At 36.9% G+C, this 22,643-nt stretch overlaps 1 protein-coding gene across 2 annotated transcripts in view; it reads right to left on the reverse strand.

The window, feature by feature from the left end:
* Positions 1-1,839: 1,839 nt before the first annotated feature.
* Positions 1,840-22,643, reverse strand: part of USP16 (ubiquitin specific peptidase 16) — a 21,191-nt gene continuing 387 nt past the window's right edge. The window contains exons 2-18 of one of the 2 annotated variants that reach the window (XM_010585291.1): positions 20,898-21,003; positions 18,160-18,338; positions 17,407-17,510; positions 14,890-14,993; positions 12,841-13,022; positions 11,782-11,874; positions 10,969-11,099; positions 10,511-10,598; positions 9,532-9,610; positions 8,490-8,581; positions 7,459-7,515; positions 6,125-6,292; positions 4,841-5,513; positions 4,038-4,132; positions 2,726-2,812; positions 2,265-2,421; positions 1,840-2,151 (exon numbers count right to left, since the gene is read on the reverse strand). In XM_010585291.1, coding sequence (XP_010583593.1) covers positions 2,027-2,151; positions 2,265-2,421; positions 2,726-2,812; positions 4,038-4,132; positions 4,841-5,513; positions 6,125-6,292; positions 7,459-7,515; positions 8,490-8,581; positions 9,532-9,610; positions 10,511-10,598; positions 10,969-11,099; positions 11,782-11,874; positions 12,841-13,022; positions 14,890-14,993; positions 17,407-17,510; positions 18,160-18,338; positions 20,898-20,964 — 2,481 coding nt within the window. In that variant the 5' untranslated portion in view covers positions 20,965-21,003 and the 3' untranslated portion in view covers positions 1,840-2,026. The remainder of the gene's footprint in view (positions 2,152-2,264; positions 2,422-2,725; positions 2,813-4,037; positions 4,133-4,840; positions 5,514-6,124; positions 6,293-7,458; positions 7,516-8,489; positions 8,582-9,531; positions 9,611-10,510; positions 10,599-10,968; positions 11,100-11,781; positions 11,875-12,840; positions 13,023-14,889; positions 14,994-17,406; positions 17,511-18,159; positions 18,339-20,897; positions 21,004-22,643) is intronic. The other variant, XM_010585292.1, reaches the window with a different exon arrangement.

Below are 22,643 nucleotides of genomic sequence, written 5' to 3' on the forward strand. Positions count from 1 at the left end.
CCCCTGCCAGGGCATGGGCACCTGCACCTGGTACAGTGGATGAAGGAGCTCATAACCTCAGGAAACCATAATCTAACTGTTGCAGCTCTTTGTGCTCTTAATTGTGCTCCTTACCCAATATCAAGTGTAAAAAGTCAAATGAATATTGAAGTAATTAATGTCCTGGTTTCAGCTGGGATGTAGTTAACTGTCTTCCTAGTAGCTGGTACAGTGCTGTGTTTTGAGTTCAGTATGTGAAGAATGTTGATAACACTGATGTTTTCAGTTGTTGCTCAGTAGTGTTTAGACTAGAGTCAAGGATTTTTCAGCTTCTCATGCCCAGCCAGGGCACCTGACCCAAACTGGCCAACAGTGTATTCCATACCATGTGACATCCCGTCTGGTTTAGGAACTGGGAAGTGGGGGGCAGGGATTCGCCACTCGGGGACTGGCTGGGTGTCGGTCGGCGGGTGGTGAGCAATTGCCCTGTGCATCATTTGTACATTTCAATCCTTTTATTACTACTGTTGTCATTTTATTAGTGTTATCATTATTAGTCTCTTCTTTTCTGTTCTATTAAATCGTTCTTATCTCAACCCAGGAGTTTTACTTCTTTTCCTGATTTTCTCCCCCATCCCACTGGATGGGGGGGAGTGAGTGAGCAGCTGCGTGGTGCTTAGTTGCTGGCTGGGGTTAAACCACGACATTAAGTATGGCAGCAGGTCTGTAGTCTACAGACTATGAATGCCTACATTCATTTTTGTTACATGCATCTATTTCATCCTCACCCTTCAAGAGTCTCCATGCTCTCAAAATGGCAGCCTGACAACAGTGAACTGCATCTCATTCTAATGGCCTTAAAAATAAACACCAAGCAGTGATAGCTAGCATGATACAGAGTGCTGGAATCTTTCAACTGAAGCCCCTGTTAAGACTCCTCTTGGAAAGTCAACAGCTTGTGTGTCTCAGAGTAGCTGGAAAGGAGAACTGCACTTGAAATTCAAGCCACTTCAATAATTAATCCTTTTATTACGCTTGCCAGTGCTACTCTATTTCACAGCCAAAAGGGAGTGGAAGGCTAAATCAAGTCAGGGAACTATCTTATGCCTAAATAAGGCTGCCATGCAACAGCTACTCTAATGCTCACTTTATAGTCAGTTGCTGGTGTGGCCGAAAAATAAACTCAGCAAGTTTTCAGAAGGATTGGCATACTGATATAGTCAGCTGCACAAGTGCTACTGCTGATGACTGTAAGGAAGGGTAACAAGAACACATAAGACTGCCCATTTTCTTAGTAAGGTTGTTGTGAAAAATGCACTGAATGTAAGCAGCTGCTGCTGTAGCATGGAGGAGCCAAGATTTTATTTGTATGAAACACAATGTGAAGCCTAGCCTGTGGAGAGGAGAACTTGAAAGTTACAAGTCATTGTGGGACTAGTTTTCTTGCCCCTCTAGTGCAGAAAGACTATGCTGGGGTGCCTGTAGTGAAAGGGAGAACAAGCTGAGCCAATATACCAATGTAAGGTTCCCATGCAAAATTCCTAGAGAGTCTGCAAACTGAGGGCTCCTCTATTGGACATAAACCAACAGTGGAGAGAGAGCTGATGCTGAATTTGTCTCACCTCTAAGATGTGTAGGAAGAAACAGCTTCTTATGCTTGGAACCCTGTCCTAAAATACACATGGAACAGATGATAGCCAAGATAACTATAGTTCAAAATCATAGCTGGTCCCTTTAGAGCAAAAGGGCTGCTAAGATGCAGGAAACTAAAAGTAGTGGTTGCTTGTCTGGGCCAACACACAAATTACTCAAGAGAAGCTCAAAGCTGTAATTTTGAAAAAAAAAAAAAAAAATCCAACCTTTTATTTAGTGAAAACACTGGAAAAAGTATAAGTTAACCATTTGTCAGTGTGTCAGAAGAAGCATAAAGTATATTCCTGCAGTTGTATACAGTAGCTCCAACATTTAACAACATAATTTGTGAGTCTTTGCTTTCTTTCAGACCACTTGAAGATGGCTGCACATAAAAGAAGGCTTCTCAGATGAGTTACAGCAGTCGCTCATAGAACAGGAGATAGGCTTGCGAGCTCAGCACTTTTGATGCAGACACAGCTTGTACATGGGTATCACTGATGTGGAACCACTGCCCGTTTACTGGTTCAGTTTCTAAAGCTGTGAAAAGAAGAATTTAGGAGTAAAAGTTATTACAAAGAACTGAAGCAATCAATCCTGTTACTGTAGAACAGTAAGAAATAACTTGTAAAATATTTCTTATTATTATTTACCTTGAGGAGATTGTCCTCGAAGGACAAGATCAGAGAGATGGTTGTTCATACTTCTCATTTTAGCATAAGCAGTGTAGTGCCCAGACCTCATTGTTCCACTATGTTCAACAACTCCATAGAGAGAGTACAGTACTTCTGTATTCCCTTCAGCCACATTCTATAAAAGCAAAAATTTAGGTATTCAGGTATGGGGTTTTAAACAAGGCTAGAATGTAAACTCTTCACTTTGCTTTGCTTTGTTTGCTGATGAAAGGGAAGCTGGTCATTACAGATTCATGCAAGCACTACAGCTATGAACAGTGGAAGTACGCTGACTCAACTACAAGTTGCACTTGCGAGTTATCCTGTATTATCACACAAAATAACTGAAGCTTGGCAAGTGTTCTACAAAGATTCCGCTGAGCAGCTTAATTGTGAAAGCACATTAGACATGGGAAAGGAGAATCTGTTTTTCCACTTACTTTACATTTAGCTGTACAGAAAGGAGCCAAGTCTATCACTTCTGGAAACTTGATATGCCTGTTAACCTTCCGTAGATTAAAACCAGCCTTAAAGAGACAAAGTAGAGGAAAACCCCATAATGTTAAAATGTAGCATATTAAAAGCATGATTAGTTACTGCATGTTTCAGGTTAAAGTTTCAACAATACAAAATTAGTTTTACATGACACAAAATTAGAAAAAAGCAACTCCCCCCCCCCGCCAATGCCCAAGGTTTTCCAGCATTACCTTCTTGCCCTCATGTGCTGCACTGGAGCACAAGTTAAGACAGCTCTTCAACTTGTTCTTATGGTAACTTAATGGTAGCAGAAGTGGAAAAAGAACCAGCTCTAATGTACTTATATAACTACAAGGACATCTCTTGCTTCTCAGATACTGTAATGTGCCTGAGGATCTAATTTTATATCATCAGAACTGATGTAGCTTCTACTCCCCCCTTATTCAAATAATCTCCCAGTATCAAACTGGAAAAACAAAAGGAGATGATGACAAATGTTATTTTCTTAATCATGTTACTGTCTCTTGGAATAGCCTACACATTTCCATTTTCTCTGTGAAATTGTTTTTCATCTACTTAGAGCCACCTCCCTTATCTTTCAAGTATTTTGACAAAAATACAGAACAGCTTTAAATTTAGAAGAGGCAATACCATCTCCCATCCCGATTCCTTTCCTCTTTCCTTCTTGAAAAGCTAAAGCCCTAAATTAAAATTTTTCCTACAACTTGGAAAAAAGGTAAGCCACTTTACTTTGGTGTCTATAAATAAGACTTAAGTTGCATTGCTTTCCATTCATCCCTTTCTCTACACCCAACCCCCCAGTAAGGCTTGGAATCCTCTCTTTTCCAATTCTACTGACCTATTTGTTACGTTCATTTAGTAAGGGACCCTATTCTATCTGTACTGAAATGTAAGAGTCCACGAACTGCTGTAGTAGCAGGAAACAATGCCAAGATACTGCTGAATACGCTAAGCGATAACAATAACAAGGCAATGTATAGCAAATAAGCTCAAGGAACAGTGTCTTCCAGATAACTAATGGAATATTCTTTCAGGAAAATACACTCCAACTCCTCAAAGACCTCAAAACCCAACACTGTGCACCAATGCCTTCCAAACCTTGCGAAAAAAAAACCAAAAGAAAACAAAACAGGCTTATAGGAAATGAAAATATGCTAACATTAGTTCTAAATTAAGCTAGTACTATATGCATACACACATATTAAACTGATACTATATACATACACATTTTTGCAATATCGGCCTGGTACTTACCTGTTGAAACCTCTTTAAGTGAAGAGTTAAAATTGGAGGAGCAAGAGAGATTAACATCTGCTTTTTGGCATTAGTATAAACATACTTCTTTTCACCTGCAGAAAAGACAAAACACCAATGATTAACATCTAAACAAATGTTACAGGAAGAATTTCTTTAATTTTCACTATTTACACTGCTAGAACATCATCTACTACAACTGAGAAACTGAACATTCCCCTTTGTAACATCACGTTAAATGATGAACTGTACAACAGCTGCCATCTTGCAGATCCTGTATCACAAAAGTAACTGCTCACACCATGTCTGAGCAGTGTCAGCACAAGTAGTGCTTGTTCTCTACAACTCTCACAATCAGAAATTGCACGCAGCTTTTATTGGCCTTTTCAGCAAACACCAACATGACTTCCCTGACTGTCATAGCAGAATTTTCACATTTGAGGAAAGAACAGAAGTCACCTGCTAAACAGCTACTCCCTACAATCATCCACATAATGAAATTTTAGACTGAAACGCCCTTTCCCTCCCTCCAAACACAAACCCACTCATCTTTGCTCACTCTTCTTTTTCAGTCCTGCAGTATTTGTACCCAACCTTGTGAGCCTACTATGCTGCTCAATTAAGAACTTACTTGTATTAATCTGCGTGAAAGAGGTTCTCACAACCTACCCACTGAATACTAGTTCAATTGATCCAAGTTAAAGTTATACAAATACCACTTTAGGGACATTCCCCCCCTTACCCACCCAAGCAGCAGATAGGGACATATTTAAAGTTTTCTTTTAAAAGGTAATTTGTCATACTTTTTATGTTCTTCTTTGGTCCATAATGTCTTTGTGTACATACATCACAGAGTAGTTTATTGGTCTCAGTAAGCTTTTCATTACGGGTAAATTGATACAAACAGTGATGGATTGAACCTTCTTCGGGGTTCAGACCTTCCCTGTTTGCAAGAGTACAAAATGCTGTTTCTGGATCTTCAGTTGATAATTCACATGTCTTGACAGGAAGAGTTTGAAGGTCATCTAAGGTACTTGTATCAGATTCATCATTGGCACCCAAGTGTAGCTCTGAAAAGTCAGTAGCAAGCTCTTCCTCATCTTTATTTTCATCATCCTCATCTTTCAAAGACAGGTTGTCAAGGCCATTGACAAACTTCATAGGAGAATCTAATCCTTCCATAGGGAGATCCATGAGAGACTCACTTTCTATACACTCTTGTTCTGGCTTTCCTGTATTTTCATGCATGCTCTGAACTTCTGTCCTACTTCCCTGTACACTCAAGTCTTTTTGAGTTAAGCAGTGATCTCTGCCATCATTTGATGATTCCTCTTCTCTCTTCCTATCAGGAGTTTCAGAGTTAATTTCTGCCTCTGATTCTTGGTTATACTCGATGTCTTTTTCTGATTGTTCAGTTGCACAGATATCTGTTAAGCGAAGCACCTTTCCTTGAAGTTTTTGCTGGCGGCGCTGGCTCTGCACATTGGAATACATAATATACAAAAATACAAAAACCAGAGCAAGTTTACATGATATTTAGCAATTCTTACAATTACTTTATCAAAATTTTTGTAGCATGCCATAGATGCAAAGGGGGGGGGGGGAGCAAAATCTATGGTTTGATGATCAGAGGTGATCACAATTCAACCAATACTGAATTTATCCTCACTCAGATATAGTTCCCACTGCTCCTTGTTACACAGTATCTTCAAAATACAACTAACAATTTCCTTTGTATCTTCCTGATACTTTCTTATGTCCCTATTCTAAAGTTTTGCAAATATTCTTGCAATCAATGACTGGAGAACAGCTGCCTGATACAAATTAATACTACTTCAGACAGGCAACAAAAATTCCACATTCCTCTGGATATTACCTTATTCCTAGCACAGAAACTCTTAACAGAACATGTAACATCTTAATAGCAAAGACGCAGATAAAATAGGTCTTTTCAGTTGTGCATTTGAGTGAGGAGAAATTTTGAGCTGTCTCCTCCTTCATCTAAACCGAGGAAGCAGAAAGAATTTGTTTTACCAGAAGTTGCAAGCACTTCAGTAATAAAGAGTGAAATACTTATCAAAACCAACCTTGGCTTGTTTTTTGGCCTGTTTCTTTGCTTTTTTCTGAAGGTGCTTACTTGTACCAGGGGGGTCATCTCTCTGCTTAAGATAACAGTCATTGTTTTTGTCCTCTTCATCTTCAGATTCCTTTTCTTTGTTTTTTTTAATGTTTCTCTCATTTGTGATTTTTACTTTCTGCAAAAAACAAAAAGCCACAAAACAACTACAGAAGTAGAGATGTTACTGTCCTGAGTAACAAAATAGTATTCCAGAGAAAACTGCAGGGATGAAATGTTATGTGAGTTTTCAGCTCAAGATATAACATTCTAGTAACTGTAACATACAACTAACTCATTTATGCCACCCTAAAGTTTACAGAAGAGGTGTCTCACTCCAGAGGGAGTCCACATGAAACAATCACTTGCAAGAAGAAACAGTATGAAAAAGGAAGACTATCAAGGGCCAAATTCTGAACCTGTAAAGGGGCAACATTACCTTTGGCTCTAACAGATGTAAATCTCATTAAATGCACTGAAGAGTAACATTTTACACAAGTGGAGACATTTTCAGTTGAACTGCCTGCCACAGAATTTGTTTGCTTCTGCTAAAATGAAATTTGTTTGCTGCAGGAGACACATGATCCCTTTGGCTGAGGGGTTTCCATTTCCATATTTACTCAATAGCTTTTGTGTGAGCAGTGCTATGTAACAAATCTGAAATATTACATATGTGGACTATCAATATGAAACACAAGGCAAATAAAGTATTTTGAGTGTCTAGGGATCAATCAAATAAATTAATATTGATCAAATAAGTATTCACACACTATCCTACCGTTTCTTAACTTTATTCAATAACCTGAATATTATGAGAAGTATTCTTGCACTCAATGCAGAAAAATGGATGAAAAAAGTAAAAAAAAAAATAAAAATAAAGCATTCTAGCAACCACTAGACACCCATCACTGTCAGGCAATTTAGTTCAGTTTTACAACAGTGAAGATGAATTGGGAAACATTGTTCTTTGCAACTCAGTCTTCTACAATAGTGAGACAACACTGGAACATACTAGATTATTCCCTAAGCCAATCTCTACATTGGAAACATTAACTGACAAAGCAGGATGATCACCAACAGACTACCAGTAATTTTCCAGAGACAATTTATGAGCCACAACTTACAGGAATGACTCTCATGAAAATATCTTATTCTCTATCTTTCTGGGCGAATTTATAATTTTAACTTTCAAAAAAGACATTTAGAAGGATGCATAAATCCATTCCCTAGTGATTATATAATAAACGTGTTTTCATATAAGCAAACAAAAACTAAGCCAAAAAGCAAGCATGTACAATTTCTTACCTGATCATCTAGTACAGGAAGTGACAAATCGAGGAAAGACTCGTGGACCAAGGATACCTTTAAATGAATATTCAAGAGACCAATTTAATTTTCTTTGGAAGTGGCTGGCTTGCTGTCAATAGGTTTATCTGTATGTAGCCTTGTTTGCATTCAGTGCATGCTTTCACTTGTGCATACAAACGTAAACCACAGATAGTCTACCTTCACAAACAGCTATCCCTGACCAAAATCTAGCAGTCATATTACCACAGAAATAATTTACAAATTACAGTTTTCTAGTGGCCCAGAATGTGAGAACCCAACTTAGGGCCTATAAGATTGACATTTGCAATCAGTCAGGAGATTCATCCAGCCCACTCACTAATAACCTTAATTACTTCATTCTCAAGATGCATTATCCCAATAGTGCCTTCTTGCTTAACTATTTTCCTGGCAATCCCACAGTCATTGTAGTGTGGGAAAGGGAAAGTACTGCATCCAGTAAGAGTTCCTGTTTTCTCTCAGGACTCAAACAACTGTCTGAAGCTAAAAAACAAGCACCAACTTTGTACAGGTGCCCTACAAACAAAACCAATTTCCTCAAGTTATATTTTCAGTGCAGCACATGGTCTGAATTTAAACTTGCTCTTCATCTTCTAACCTAATCATCTGATGAAAAAGGAAAGGACCCTCAGCAGCACACTGCTGGTAGCAGAACAATTCATTCACTCTACAATTTGTAGCACTGGAAGGTGTTTACTAGTAATCTGAGAGTGAATTCCTCTGGCAGAGGCAGCTTGCTGTTGCTGACCTCTTTTTCTGGAAGGCTTCTGAAAGGAACTGAAAGATTAACTTTATAACATATGGGAAGAAAGATTCCAGCCAAACCATGCCCCTTTTTGAAAAGTATACAGCCAGTCAACCCTTAGAAGTATATTAACTGAAGCAAACCTCTCCAGTTTCACTTATGTCTCCATATAGTTACTTTGGGGTTCTCCTGCAGATTACATAAAATTATACTCTAGGCTATTCAAAGCAGGTAGTTTACTTACGGTTCTGCATTCCTCACACATAATTGTACTGGTTAATTCTCCACCAAAGATTCGATCTACAACGCTTTGTATTCCCTTTTTCTTTTCATATTCTGAGAATTGACAAAGTATATAGTAAAGTTAATAATATTATATATAATATACTGGCAACCAATTTAGTTATGGCATACCAAAGTAAAAAAAGGAAAGAGAATACAGTATGCAAGATGTATGATGTAATGTGTTGGCCTGTTGTGGTTTCCTCAGGAAGTACAGCAAGATTCTTAAATTAAGATTTGTTTGTATATCAAAGGAATGGGGACGAAAACACATTTGCAGAAGACAGCTTGACTGAACCAACACCTTTACCTATTTTCTCAAATGCATTTCCCTATTTTCTCAAATGCATTTCCCTATTTTCTCAAATGCATTTCCCTATTTTCTCAAATGCATTTCCCTATTTTCTCAGAAGTACTGCATCCAGTAAGAGTTCCTGTTTTCTCTCAGGACTTAAACAACTGTCTGAAGCTAAAAAACAAGCACCAACTTTGTACAGGTGCCCTACAAACAAAACCAATTTCCTCAAGTTATATTTTCAGTGTAGCACACGGTCTGAATTTAAACTTATTCTTCATCTTCTAATCTAAGTCATGTTGAAAACTTTAAGAATTCTTTTGTTCACTGTTTGGGTTTTTTTTTTATACCACTGTTAAGTAACAATGGACTATTAGGACTGAATAAATCATTACATTCATGTGCTAATATTTTAATTTCTTACATAATATTTGAATGATTAAACACTACCCAAACATATTTTAATGTATAATGTCTAGAGAATCAACCCTCTCTTTCACTGTTAAGAAGGAAATGCCACCAAGTTCAGTAAGACATTTAAATAAACAGACTAAACCATTGAGCCTTATATTCTAGATACACACATATTCAACAGATGGCATAAAGTTGTACACTTAAACATGTATCTTTTAATTGATACTATTACTTTGTGTACTTCAATGAAACAGAAGATTTTAAATTATCACAACATCAGTAACATGTATTTTACCTTTAATTTTCTTTTTAAGTTCTTCTTCATTTTGTTTGTTAGAGTCAGTCAGCGCCTTCAGTATTCCAACACTTACTTGCTGGAATTTTCAAAACAAATACACAGTATAAAATTTCCTAAACTAATTCAGTTAACTAGTTCATTTTACAAAATGTTTCAAATGGAGGAAAAAGTTTAATCTTCACCAATTAAGAGAATCTATACAAACAACACAAACACCTGTAGAGATACAAAGTAGTTCCTGCGGATATTAAAAAAATAATCAACCAAGAAACAAGCTCGCAACCGTAATGCTGCAATTAGTATGTATGAAAAATCAGTCTAAGGATGAAATACTTCCCCAAATTAAAACTGGAAAAAAAAAAAAAAAAAAAAAAAAAAAAAAAAAAAGAATTTCTACAAGTGAACTTTCAGGCATTTCAGAAATTAAGACAAAAGGACAATCTTTAGGGTGACTACACATACTCCAAACCCACTTTTTCTGTAGAAGTTTTGAACAAGTCAATCTCTTTCTGAAGTACAACAGACATTTATATATTAGAAGTGTTGAATTAACTGAAGACATTTAGAGCAAGCAAAACTGAATCCTTCTACTTAATTTTACTAGAAAAGCATAAAGAATTACCAGTACGCTGCTTTCCAAAAAGGCAGAAAGTATTATTACCTTAGAAACCTAAACAATGTGTGCAATATATATAAGACACATAGGCCACAAACAAACTTCTCTCTTTGAACAGTTTTGCTAAATGAAAACAGTAATGTCTGTGGTTGCTCCTTCACAACCCCACTGCTTAGAGGCTGCCCAGTTTTATAGCTTTGTTGCTAATCTGCTTCAAGTGCGTGCTATGGGCAGCACAAACCACTCTACAGGGGTTGACTTATCTCAGAAAGAACGATCTTTCTCCCCTCAGCAGAGGACAAAGTCTTGGTCTGGGGCATGTAGCAGAAAGGTATGTGCAACTATGAAATTAGCACTCACTTGGATTTCTTCTGCTCTCATTCCATCAAGTAAGTAACGAAGCAATTCATGACTGTCTTGCTGCTGATAACCTTTAAATCGTATTGCTCTGTTAAATGAGACAATAATTGTAAAGTATAACTGAACTTAGAGATAGACAAAGTAAAAACAATTCATACCAGACACAAAACCACAAAATCTCAAGCAAGTATGTATATAAAAGCAACAAGTGTCTAAGATGGTATTTTCTAAAAATATGAAGCTAGCTAATCAGAACGTCACTGAGTATCTTTAATTTTACTTCTATGCATTTATATTTTGCTCTTTATCCTCTTCCTTCAAAACTCGTTAAGCATTATACAAATTTTATATGCTGTGATGTGAGCTCAAGAAAAAAAAAAGGGAGAAAACTGACCTTCTTTTTAAACAACTAAAACTTTTTCATACTCACTATGACATGCAATTGTACAGATACTCACTTTTTACAAACCTGAGCAAAAAGTTCCTTAGGAGTGACTACCCCTTTTTTTGTCTCCTGCATTTCTGTCAGGAACTGATACATGGCTAATGTCAAAGGACCTGGTTGATCTAGTTTTATCAGCTGAGGTTCCTGTTTTAAACAAAAGCAACAAAGTTGTTTTGCCTTAATTTGGTGACAGACATTCTGGAGTAAGTTTTTCCTTATCTAAAACACTTCAGTTCTTGAAAACATTATTATAAAATACACAAAATTCCAAAATGGCAGTAAGTTAACCTGACAAAAACAATCAACACATGGTTTCTCATGAGATGATGCCAAAACGTTGGGCTAAGAATCATTAATTATTTATTGCTTAGTTGCAACTCTGCATTTCTTGCTTTTATTAGAAAAAAAAATACAATTTCTTAAAATGCACAACCCTTCTTTCCCATCCAAATCCCTAACTATAATGACAGGTGCGTTATTTAAGTTAGTGCTGCAGACATGCTCTAGTTTCCTATTTTGCATTTAGACAAGCGAGACCATAGCAAAAGTTACACATTTTCATCCTTTAAATAACTTAATCATAATGTAAATACTCCTTTGATGACAACTAATAGTTAAGAGTATTGAATCACTGCTCTTTTACTTTGAAAGAAAGACCTCCGTTGATTTCAGAAGTAGCTTTATGGTGAAGTTCCCACTGATTTTACATCTTAATCTTGTTAGTGTTTAGCTGAAACAGCTTTAAAATTCAGAGATGAATATTGCTTGTTTCTTTAACAGATTGGAAGGTCAGGGAGAAACATTATGAAGGTCAAAGCATACATACCATGGATAACTCAGGTGATTCAATCTTAACTGTTGTGCCAGGCATTTTAGCTTCTTTAAGCAGCTCCCTCAGGACTGGAGTTTGTGATAAATTCTGTAGAACAGAAAAGAAAGAAAAAGATTGGTAACTGGGGAACAAGAAGAAGGGCAGTTCCACTGGTCATGGAATTTGTAGCAACCAGACTAGCAGCAATTTATTTTTCCCAAACACAGAACTAGAATGGTAACTACCACTCTGGAAATTCTAACAGAGTTAACATTTAAAGGTGCCTTCCATACAGCGAACATGACTTCCAAGCGTCCTCTCTATGTATTACTTTAGATTGCAGAAACCCTAAATGTACTATTCTACAGAGTGATCTTCTGGCAGTCTGTTTACTAGTGTCTGTTTCTAAAATCAAGCATATTTGCTTAGTTTAAAACATGTTTAAAAAAAAAATGAAAATCAAAGTTTACTAAAACCTGCAAACACAGTGGGAATTTTATTCAAGTAAAGCTTCAGTATCAAGAGCCAAAGAGCACAAGATTACATGCGAGTTTTAATACACATGACAGAACAAGTTTAATCTATCCAAACACCTCTTAGCCGAGCAAGACACATGAGATGGCAATGCAATATGCTCATCCTGTTAATAATTTACTTATTTGATTTCCTGTTGCTGACAGAGACATTTTTGTTTCAGTAAACACCCACAGTCTTTGGGTATTAATCTCTTATATTTCAAGAGGTCAGCAAGGGTGATGTGCCAGACTATTTCATTTTTTTTACTAAATTAGGAAGTTGGCATTCTTAATCTACATCAGTGAAAGACACTGTCCCTCAAAGACAAGGCAGTTTGTTATATTTTCCCTTAGAGCATGTCTGAACCTGCAGCTCCATTTCTTCATATTTCTCTGGGCCAACACACTATTTTTAGAAAGAACCCATCATTCTTGGCAGATAAAAATAACATTCTAATTGGGTCATTGTAAAATACTGGGGGTGGGGTTTTTGTGGAGTCGTTTGTTGGGGTTTTTTGTTACTCAAAGTTTTTTTTAAGAGCAGCAATAACTACCATACCTGCATCACTGCATTAAAGAAACATGTATTCCCCAAGTTACTAAGTCCTTTCACAGTCACTTCTGAGTTAGTACTTGGATGAGAATTCTCTTCTTTAAGTGAGACTTCCTTTTCTTGCTCATTTTTGCTGTCCTTCTCTACTTTTTTATTTTCAAATTCTTTGTTCTCTTCTTGTTTTTCCACTGAAATGATAAAAAAATACACATATTAACCCAGTAACAGGAAATGGGATAGGAAAGTTATTATAGGCAGCAGTAATCTACAATGTTTAAAACTTAAACATATGATAATTAGTTCTGTAATTGTATAAATGTAATACTACCAGTTTAGGTTCTTAAACTGTCCAGGTAACAGGAGTTAAAAAATAAACAAAACAAACCACCACCACCACCAAAATAATCAAGAAACCCCTGAAATGCCATTTCAGATCAGCACACAAGTTAAACATGCCAATTGGCCCACAAGCCATTCATGCCAACAACTTCTGAAACTCTGCATGTGTTATCTGAAATTTCATTCCTGTTGCAAAATCACCTATGTTAGGACTTTATACAACAAGAGGGCATCTGAGATAATATCCCTTTTGACATGGCACTATTGTCTGAAATGAAATGCACAGGCCTCCCACTGTCAAAGCATTCTCATGTTCATTTCATGAACCTAAACAGATGAAACTGGAAGGTTTATATTCTTCAAGACACATTAAAGACATTTTCCCCAAAATTACTTTGGTGTATAGCTCAAACTTTCGATGACCTGTTCAATAAAACTGTGAGGGAATTCCAGGTAATTTTCAGAATAACACCCACACTAGCTCTGCCAGTTTGGCAGTCTACTATTGATTAGATTTCTGATAAAGAGGGCTGTGAGCCAAGGTTAACTTTAGAATAAAGTAACACCAGCTCAGAGGAAGCAAGGAAAACAGACAATACACTCTTTACAGGTGGACAAGAAACAGATGGATGGACAACAGATGGAACACCTGAAACAGACAACCGCACCCAGGTATTTATCTGTTTTCCAGTTCAAACCTGAGAAGAAAATTTTGGCAACCAGTATGAAATTCAAATATCGGATGTAGAGAAACTACGTATCTGGGAAAGACTGACCAAAACCACTCAAAGATTCTGGTCCCTGTGGGAAAACCTCAGCTGCTTCCTGAACAAATATTCAGAGACAGCCCCTTGGCATTGCTGGATGGTTATGATCTATTTCCCAAGGAGGCTATGATTTCACACAAGTGTAGGATGGTGTTGGCATTTTTTATAGCTATGAGTTACAGCATTTATTTTGATATGCAAATTATTCCAAGTTTTCCAGTTGAAATGCCTTGTATAAAACCAGTTTTGCCATTGTGGAAACAGGGGGGTTTGCTGGGTTTGTTTCCTTTTAAACAACCATGTTTTGCAGATAGACTGCAGGCTGAACACGCTATTTTAGAGAGTTCTGAATGCACTGCAACTACCTATACTAAATGTACAGACCCAGCAGACAAATCTTCTTGTATACTCCTTCCATTAGGAAATGTGCTGCAAGAGCTGGAGACTTAGTCATTCCAGCTGATACATTCACAAATACCTACAAAAATACCTAAAAAAAAAATCAGATCAAATGATCCTTAAGCAGTGACAATTCTTCAGATCAAGACAGACCGAGCAATACTGATGACTAAACACAGCACTTCTAAGTACTGAAAGTCAATTCCTTACTCACAGAACAACTGAACGTCACATTTAAAAAAAACCAGTCACATTAAAATTGTTTTTTTTCCTCCTATTTCTGTATTTCTGGTCTGTAAAAGTTTAGAGGACACTGAGCAAAATCCTGGTCCAATTAGGTCCACGGGCTAGGACATTACTTCTGCTATCAGAATTCTGAAAAAGGGGAAAAAAAAAAAGAAAAAAAAAAAAAGGAGGAAATCAGCTTTTTACTTTACCATTAGGTGCTCCAAAAGTTAAATCTAATTTAGTGTGCCTTCTAAATTTACAGTACTGTCTCCTAAATTTAAAGGATTTTCTGAATTACGGTATGTATACTATAATTACTTACCTGTACATGATGAGTCAATACAAACGTGTTTTCTAACATAATCCACAATCTGGCCCAATCGGGTTGAAGTGCTATATGGAACTTCATTATCGCATATGTAGCACCTGCCTCCGCCCCCCCCCCCCAAAGAAAAACAATTAATTTTTTTCCTATTGTTTAAAAATCCTAAACTATTCGCTTGTTTGATGCAATTCATTACACAAAGTTACAAAACTACAAGTTTTATTTTAAGATTTAGAAGCCTTAAAGAAGAGTTCAATCTATTCCTGATCAAGAAAATAAGAAGTTTAAAAATTATCTTTACTAAATGATTTGGGTGAATGGAGGTTGCAATTTACAAATATAAATTAGACTCTTAAAAGATGTGCTTAGAAATCTTGTTGCAAGAAAAATAAATGCAGGAAAATTTTACCAAAATCAAGAAACTAAGATATCAGGCCCTAAAGAAAATTACTTACAAATGTTATGGCATGGGAAAATATTCTGAGAATTCTAGCCAAGCAAGTACTTCATTATATTTAAATTGGATAAGAAATAAATCAGTGTCCTCCATTAATCCTGCACGCTTTTATTTGCTCTTCTGCTGCTGATAGAAACATATTTGTTTCTTTATGAGCAAAGAAGTGCGTGGTTAGGCCACTAATCTCTTTTAAACAAAATTGTGAGAGAAGCTGCAGTGATAAAGGCTCAAGTAAGAGTAAAATTCTGCCAGAACACATACAGCTGAAGGAGAGTGCTATGTACTGATTTTGTAGTTCTGCCCAATCAGCTCTTTGAAGAGGTAACAAAAGGTATTGAAGAGAATACTTCTGCATTTTGAAACACACCAGTTACAGTTCTTAGGCACAAATGCATTTAGCAGATTTCACAGTTACCGTAAGTCAGGCTCTATTTTATGATATGAAAAGCAGCAGAAGCCTGTAGCAAAGTGCTTCCTTAAATTTCCAGCATCCCTGGCATTAGCTGCAATTTTCACATTTCTTCATGTCTCATTAAAAGAATTGGCTTGACTTTTGGATCCCTAAGTATGTATTTTTTGTCTGTCTGGTTAATTATAAAAATAGTCATTCTCACTCCTGGAATAACAAACGAGTTACTTCTATGGGCCATTTTAACATCATAACCTTTCATCCCTCAAAAATTTTGTAGGTAACCTTCAAGGAATCAAGGGATTAGAAAAAGTTTTTCAGCGATGGCTGTTTGACTAGTGGGGGAAAAACGTTAAGTATATCCAACTGCTATGTCATACCAGTACTGAAAACGCATACAATAGCACTCGTTGTAAACCCAAACCAGCAGAACTTAATGAATTACTAGAACTCTCCTCTTTCTCCAAGTTCAAAATGTTTCTTTCAACTGTTTACAGGTACTATTCAAATCCAATTTCAACCACATATGCATGCACACCATAGAGAGATTTACTCATACATTCATATCATTAATAAATTCTGATCAAAACTGCTTTTGCTTTCATGTACTAGGCCCACTGTGAAATACAGTTCTTGATTGTAGGTTTGATTTATAACAATAATTTATACCCAATATATCAATCTCTGAATAATTTCTTGTGCAAGTTTGTACAACCAAGAGATTCTAGAAGGAAACAAAACATCTTGCTCAGAGAATGTCCTCTCATTCTCAAGTACTTAGATTTAAAAGTTATACAAGTTTTAGAACAGAAGAAGTAAAGCACTCACTTCAAAACTGTAATTTTAACACAAATTTAAATTCACAAAAAGAAGTTTACTACTTCATTAGTAATACATGTTATTAATAATGTCCATTTCCATTCTAGAGTTCAATAAAAATACTGATCATTACACATAAAGGTGCTAAATATGGCCAAATAAAGAGATAATGTTATATAAAATGAACATAATGACAAATAATAAGTTTAAAAAAGGTTACTAAGAAAAATTAAAACTCTAAGTCAGGCACAGTATTTCTGCAGTACACAGTTTAGAAAATTAAGGTTCCCCCTTATATAGTAATGCACTATTCCTTTTAAAAGAAGGAAATACGACCAGGGAGATGGAATTTGTATTGATTGATCCAGTAGCATCTTGAAATTCTACAGCTGTGCTTCTTAACTATACATATAGTTTTAAGAAGCCATATTTATTGAGAAAATAAAAATAATTAAATTTGTCACTGTGTGCGCATCAGAAAGGAGCTTCTCCTAAGGCTGAAAATTAAGATTTAGAGCTACATATCAACATTAGTTTCCATGTGTCAGTATTGTGACCAAGCAAAAGCAGTAAAATATGAAGTCAACAGCATTTGCTAGTTGGTCAATTTCAACTTCAATTATGAAAAGTTTCTAGTTACGAATATTACAAGAAAGTAATACTTATTCAGCAAATCTCAGCAAAGACTGCTGGGATTTTTGTGTGTGGAAATGCTTCATATACATCTAGAGATAAATCCTAGAATTCACAGAGAAAAGAAAACACAAATTACATCCCAGCCTCTGTTGCCCTCTAGCTCTATCTTATAAATGTTGCCTGACAAACTCACCACACACTCCAGTTGTCCAAACTGAGAACCAAACAATGGGGATCTGATCTTGGCGTTGCATAATGCTTTAAAGCGTGCTGTTCTTGAGAATTTCTGCCACAGCCCTATAAAGTTGATAACCAGAAGTGTCACAAAATCCAGTTGACTATCAATGAAACATACATAAAGTCAGAGTATAAACAAAGTATTAAAATGAAAACTGTTTAATTATGTTAACTAAGTAGGATAAACAGATGGGTCGCTATGTCAAGACACTTATTTCTGCAGAGAGAAAGGTAACTTACTGGGTGCAGAATAACCATAAAGTTGCTCAGGGACTGAACATCTAATTTATAAATTCCAGTTTGAACAGCTTGAAGAACAAAACAGAACAAAAACCTCTTCACCATGCAGAGTTCTAAGTTTAATAAACTAATGTGACTGTAAGACCTTTTTGTAAAAATCACAAATTAGGAACATTAACAGAAATTTTTATTTTCTTAGCAAAATAATTTGGACTTTCTAGGAGAGTAAGTCCTCAAGATTGCGTTTTAGCCTTAAGTCTGCTAAATGCCTTTGTGCCAAGCTTCTAAGTACTTCATCTGCAATTCAGAGCAGACATTTTTTAATCACACTAAAATATACAAAATCATTTATGTAGCACCACCTTTAAAATAAAAAAGTGATAAGAGTTTAATTAGAAGCTCTCTTGTTCCACTATATTATGAGGCACTGAAAGATATTGAGACAAATTAACAACAAAACAAGAGATACCCTGTGGCCACATTTTAGACATAACCATATCGAAGGGCTTTCATCAGTCTCCTCCTCAGATTTCTCTTGTGTCTTATTGTCTGCCTTGCAGTCCTGACAAACACGCCATTCCACGTTCAGCAGTGCCTTTTTCAGATGACCTTGTTCCAGTCCTTTACCAATATGCTTGCACACAGGTGCTACAAAATAAAAAGCACAAGAAGGATATAGGTATCATAACAAATGTATATGTCTCTAGGCTTCAGAGACACAGGCAGCAATCCAGAAGCTAGGATAGCTTTTCTAGAGTCAAAGAAACATTGACAATTTAGCACATATATCAGAAAGAAACCCTTTGTTACCCCCATTCACAATCCAGGGATATTGTTGCTGCATCCTTAATTACTGCATTACTAAAAAAAAAGAAAAAAAAACCAACAAAAAACCCCAAAGTATCACTCAAATCTACATCTAGTCAGAGGAGTTGACAAAACCTTTGGATACAAACCTACCTACTGTGCCAGGCTGTGGGCTTCTATTATTGTGGCGTTACGATTCCCACACCTCCCAGGGAGCAGCCACAGCCCACTGCCACGGTTCCCAGTCACCAAGGCAGCACCTGGCTGGCCTATAAAAGTGGAGATTATGGAGGTTACGCTTCCAGCTGAGCTGCCTCAGTGAAAGTATGCAGCAGACTATGATAAAAACAAATGGCAGTGTCATCCTACCTATACCATTATCACTTTGCACTACAATACTACACCCTACTTGGACCTGCACCTTCTGGGCCTGGTGTGAACTCTTATCTATTTAACCAAACTCTGCTAAGAATTGTTACATGGAGAACAGGCATCTGTTACTATGGGCTACTATCAGGAGTTTGTCTTATTTCTTCTTTAATTTTTAAGTTTGTTGGTTACACCAACACTTGAGCAAAGAGAAGCTGCCTCTAAGCTTAAGTAACATACAGAGAAATTGCGATTGACAGACAATGCATACGCAAACTGATTCAAGTTCTTCCAAATAAAAAATGAGGGACATAATTTTTTTTTTAACCGTGTAGGTTTCCAAGACATTTATCATCAGCAGCCTACAGTTCTTCACTATTTGCAGTTACAAACGTCTAAATTTGCAAATACAGGGACAAATATCTGACAGTACAAAGAATTACCTCAAAAGTCAAAAAGCACAGAGTAAACAAACCCATGCTAAAAGAAAAACACTGTATGTACTTAATATGTTAAAAAAAAAATTACATTTTTGTGAAACTATTATTGAGAAGAATTATATAGTTGTTTACATAATTCAACTGTCTTAAGTCCTTTGCCACAGAGATATTTTTACTGCTCAGATAGCATAACAGCTCTGAATTTGTCTTTGTTGAGGACCATATGCTAGATTACAGCCTCAAGATAGCAAACTTTTCTTGGAATGAGCTGAAACCAGTCAAAAGTTTTGTACCTACAGTTCTGTTTCTGTCCAAGATTATAGTATTTTACCACAGTACAAATGCTAGCCAAGGAGAGCCAAATACGGATATTTTGATGCATTATTTCAGCCTTTTTAAAAAACACAGGCTTCATCTACAACTTCAAAACTGGTTTTTAAATAAACCTTTTGTATATTGGCTGCTTCTATACAGTGGAATTATTCACTATGATCAGTCTTAGTTTACATCTGTGGCTTTACAGGACTTTGTCAGGGTAAGCTAGCCTATTTTAAGCCACAGAAGTGCAATGCCATCAGCAATTTCACCATAACTGATTTTTTTTGCTGGAGAAAAATGAGGAACAGTCATAGCAGATATTGATCTTGACTCCAGAAAAAACCAAACAAAACCCCTAAAAGCAGCTAAAAAGCCATAGGAGACAGAAGCTACCACAAGACCAGGACAAGCAGGAAACCAAAGTAGAATAGAATTGGATTTAAGATAAAGAGGCCGTCACACTGAGCCTCTCGGCTAAAACTGTAAGCGCTCTTTCTTCCAGCTAAATTAGCATGGCTCAACTTGTTTCCCCGGTCAGGATCAACAAAAAAGATGGGAAAGACAGAATCTGTGACCTAGTAGACAAGGTGGTAGAAGAGAATGCTATGCAGCACAAGGAAACACAAGAGCTAGAATAACCAGGGTAAACAAGATAACAAAATTTCAATACAGGGGTGAGATCCAGCTAGAATGATAACACTAACAATTCGGGATTTTCTCTAAAGGAATCGAAGGCAAGGAAGAAAAAGAGGTTTTAAGGGAAAAGCACTATGACTAGAGAGCTGAGGTGTCCAGGGCTGGTATCAAGTTAGTTGCTAGTGTAAAGACAAATGGTTTCACAGAAATATTTTAATCACAATCTTTTTTGCTGGAGTGAGAACCTTCTGCAACAAAATGTGCATTAGGAAAATGCTACTTAAACTTATCATGACAAGCTTAGCAGCTGACTCTACTAACCCTTCCTATTCTGAGGAATTTTATATGATTCAACATGATCTGCGTACCAGTAAAGAACTGTGTGTCTGAGTTTCCTGAAAATCAGAAAACAATCCTGGTTTTCAAGACAGGATTATTATTTTCTAGCATACTTAGAAAAGTAGCAACATTAATATTTCTTGGTAGACTTCAGTTTCAATTATACAAACACACACTTTGTAAATGAGACTTCAAAGTCAGTGACTAGTGTAAAGGCCTTCTAACATTAATGAATTTTCAAGGCCTCTGTGAGGTTAAAACAAACATTAGGACCACAGACTTCTCTGAGAACACATACCCACATACTCCATATCCAGAGTCTCGTCAGACTGTGCAGTTTTGCCTTTGATGCGTTTCTTTCCCATATTTGTAGTCTGTTAATTTTTCTTACATGCAACAGTGACCTAGCAAAGAGAAACAGTAAATTAGAAAGTAGGTTTTGGTTTTACTTCTTCATTGCTAAACAATGAATTATTTCTATGGCCGAGATGTCCCTTGAGATGAATTAACTTGTTTTAATTTGACATTTTCAAAAGAAAATAAATTAATTATACATTAACATGAAACAATTGTAACGGTTGTAGAGGCAAGATCACAGTGTGAATTATAAAAACCAAATGATCTAAAATCTTAAATCAAAAGCGTTGCACAAAAGAACAAGATGGGAAACTGAAGTATCAAAAATCCTATAAAACTTTAGGACTTGTACTAACTAGTAACACAGAGATTTTTCGGAAAAAGAATTGTCTTTGTCCCATTTAAACCTTCAAGTTTTTTTACAATTACAGTCTTTCAGTTTTCCTTACTGCAAATTCTTTGTATCTTTGATGAAGTCTGACACATGCAAATATGCTAATATATTGGAAAAAATACAGACAATGGGAGTTCCGATTTTTCAGTTTCTTCACCGGGGGAGATTTATCATCAACTTCCCAACATACCAAGCAAATAATTCAGATAGGGTCTGATATTTGGTATGCCTGTAAACCCTTCTAGACAAGAGTGATCTACCACTAGAGAGTCCTAAACCAAGTGCTTGCCTTCAGAAAGTTGGCTACTGCACATACGGTAGGACATTTTTAGCTTCTAGTCTGTAGCCCCTGTAAGGCCCTGTGCCTTATTGCACAAAAGATCAGGGAAAGTAAAAAAATTGACATATGCTGTACAACGAAAACGTGCAAGCTGAAAGGGTTCAAAATCAAGTCTCTGCAGTCTTACGCAGTCTTTGCAGACTGGCCTAACCCTGCTGTCCATCCTTCACACAAACATGTTAGCACAGTGCTAAACCTGACGTGTAACATTCGTCCTTTCAAAACCATTTCTTAGCTCGTGCTCAGCAACACACCAGCCACAGAGAACAGCTGCCCACTTGCAGCTGTCACAGCCAAAAAACGAAGCCAGCCCACGAGAATCAGAGAGAAACTAAGGTGGGAAAAGTTTAGGTGCGATACGCAGACAGGCCTTTTTGTATGAAAAGCCTTTTTGAAGCATGCTTTTAGGACAGATTACCCAGTCATTAAATGACAGGTAGGCGGCCACTTCATTAAGAGTGGAATTACCAACTTTTGCAATTTAGCATTCAATCTGTTCACAAAAAGAAGTGACGGTTCATCCAACAAACTCCCTCCACAGCGCATTTTTCCACAAAAAGCTACACTATTTTATGAACAACTCTAAACTGTTAAAATCCTTATTAAAGTGACTTTGCTCCTGCCAGGAAAGCAGGGCAGCACGAACACATGTAGCTGTTAATTTAACCCACGCTGTGTCCGGACAGACTTGTCTGACAGGCTCTTCACCAGCCTTTTTCACGGAACGGCCCACGCGAGGAAACGCGCTGCAGAGCCCAACAGCTAAAGCAATGAAACAACCGTTGTATTTACTTTTTTTTTTTTTTTTTTTAACAAAAAAAAAGCCGCCCGCAAACGGCCGAGAGTGCACCTGCGTCCCACGGAGACCCGGGAAAAATGCCCGCACAGGCACGCCTGCGAAACCACCGGGGCGCGGCGGGCGGCCGCCCCCCCCCGTACGGCCCAGGGGGGGG

The sequence above is a fragment of the Haliaeetus leucocephalus genome, unplaced genomic scaffold, assembly GCF_000737465.1.
Source record: "Haliaeetus leucocephalus isolate CR32 unplaced genomic scaffold, Haliaeetus_leucocephalus-4.0 Scaffold93, whole genome shotgun sequence".
Classification (NCBI taxonomy): Eukaryota; Metazoa; Chordata; class Aves; order Accipitriformes; family Accipitridae; genus Haliaeetus; species Haliaeetus leucocephalus.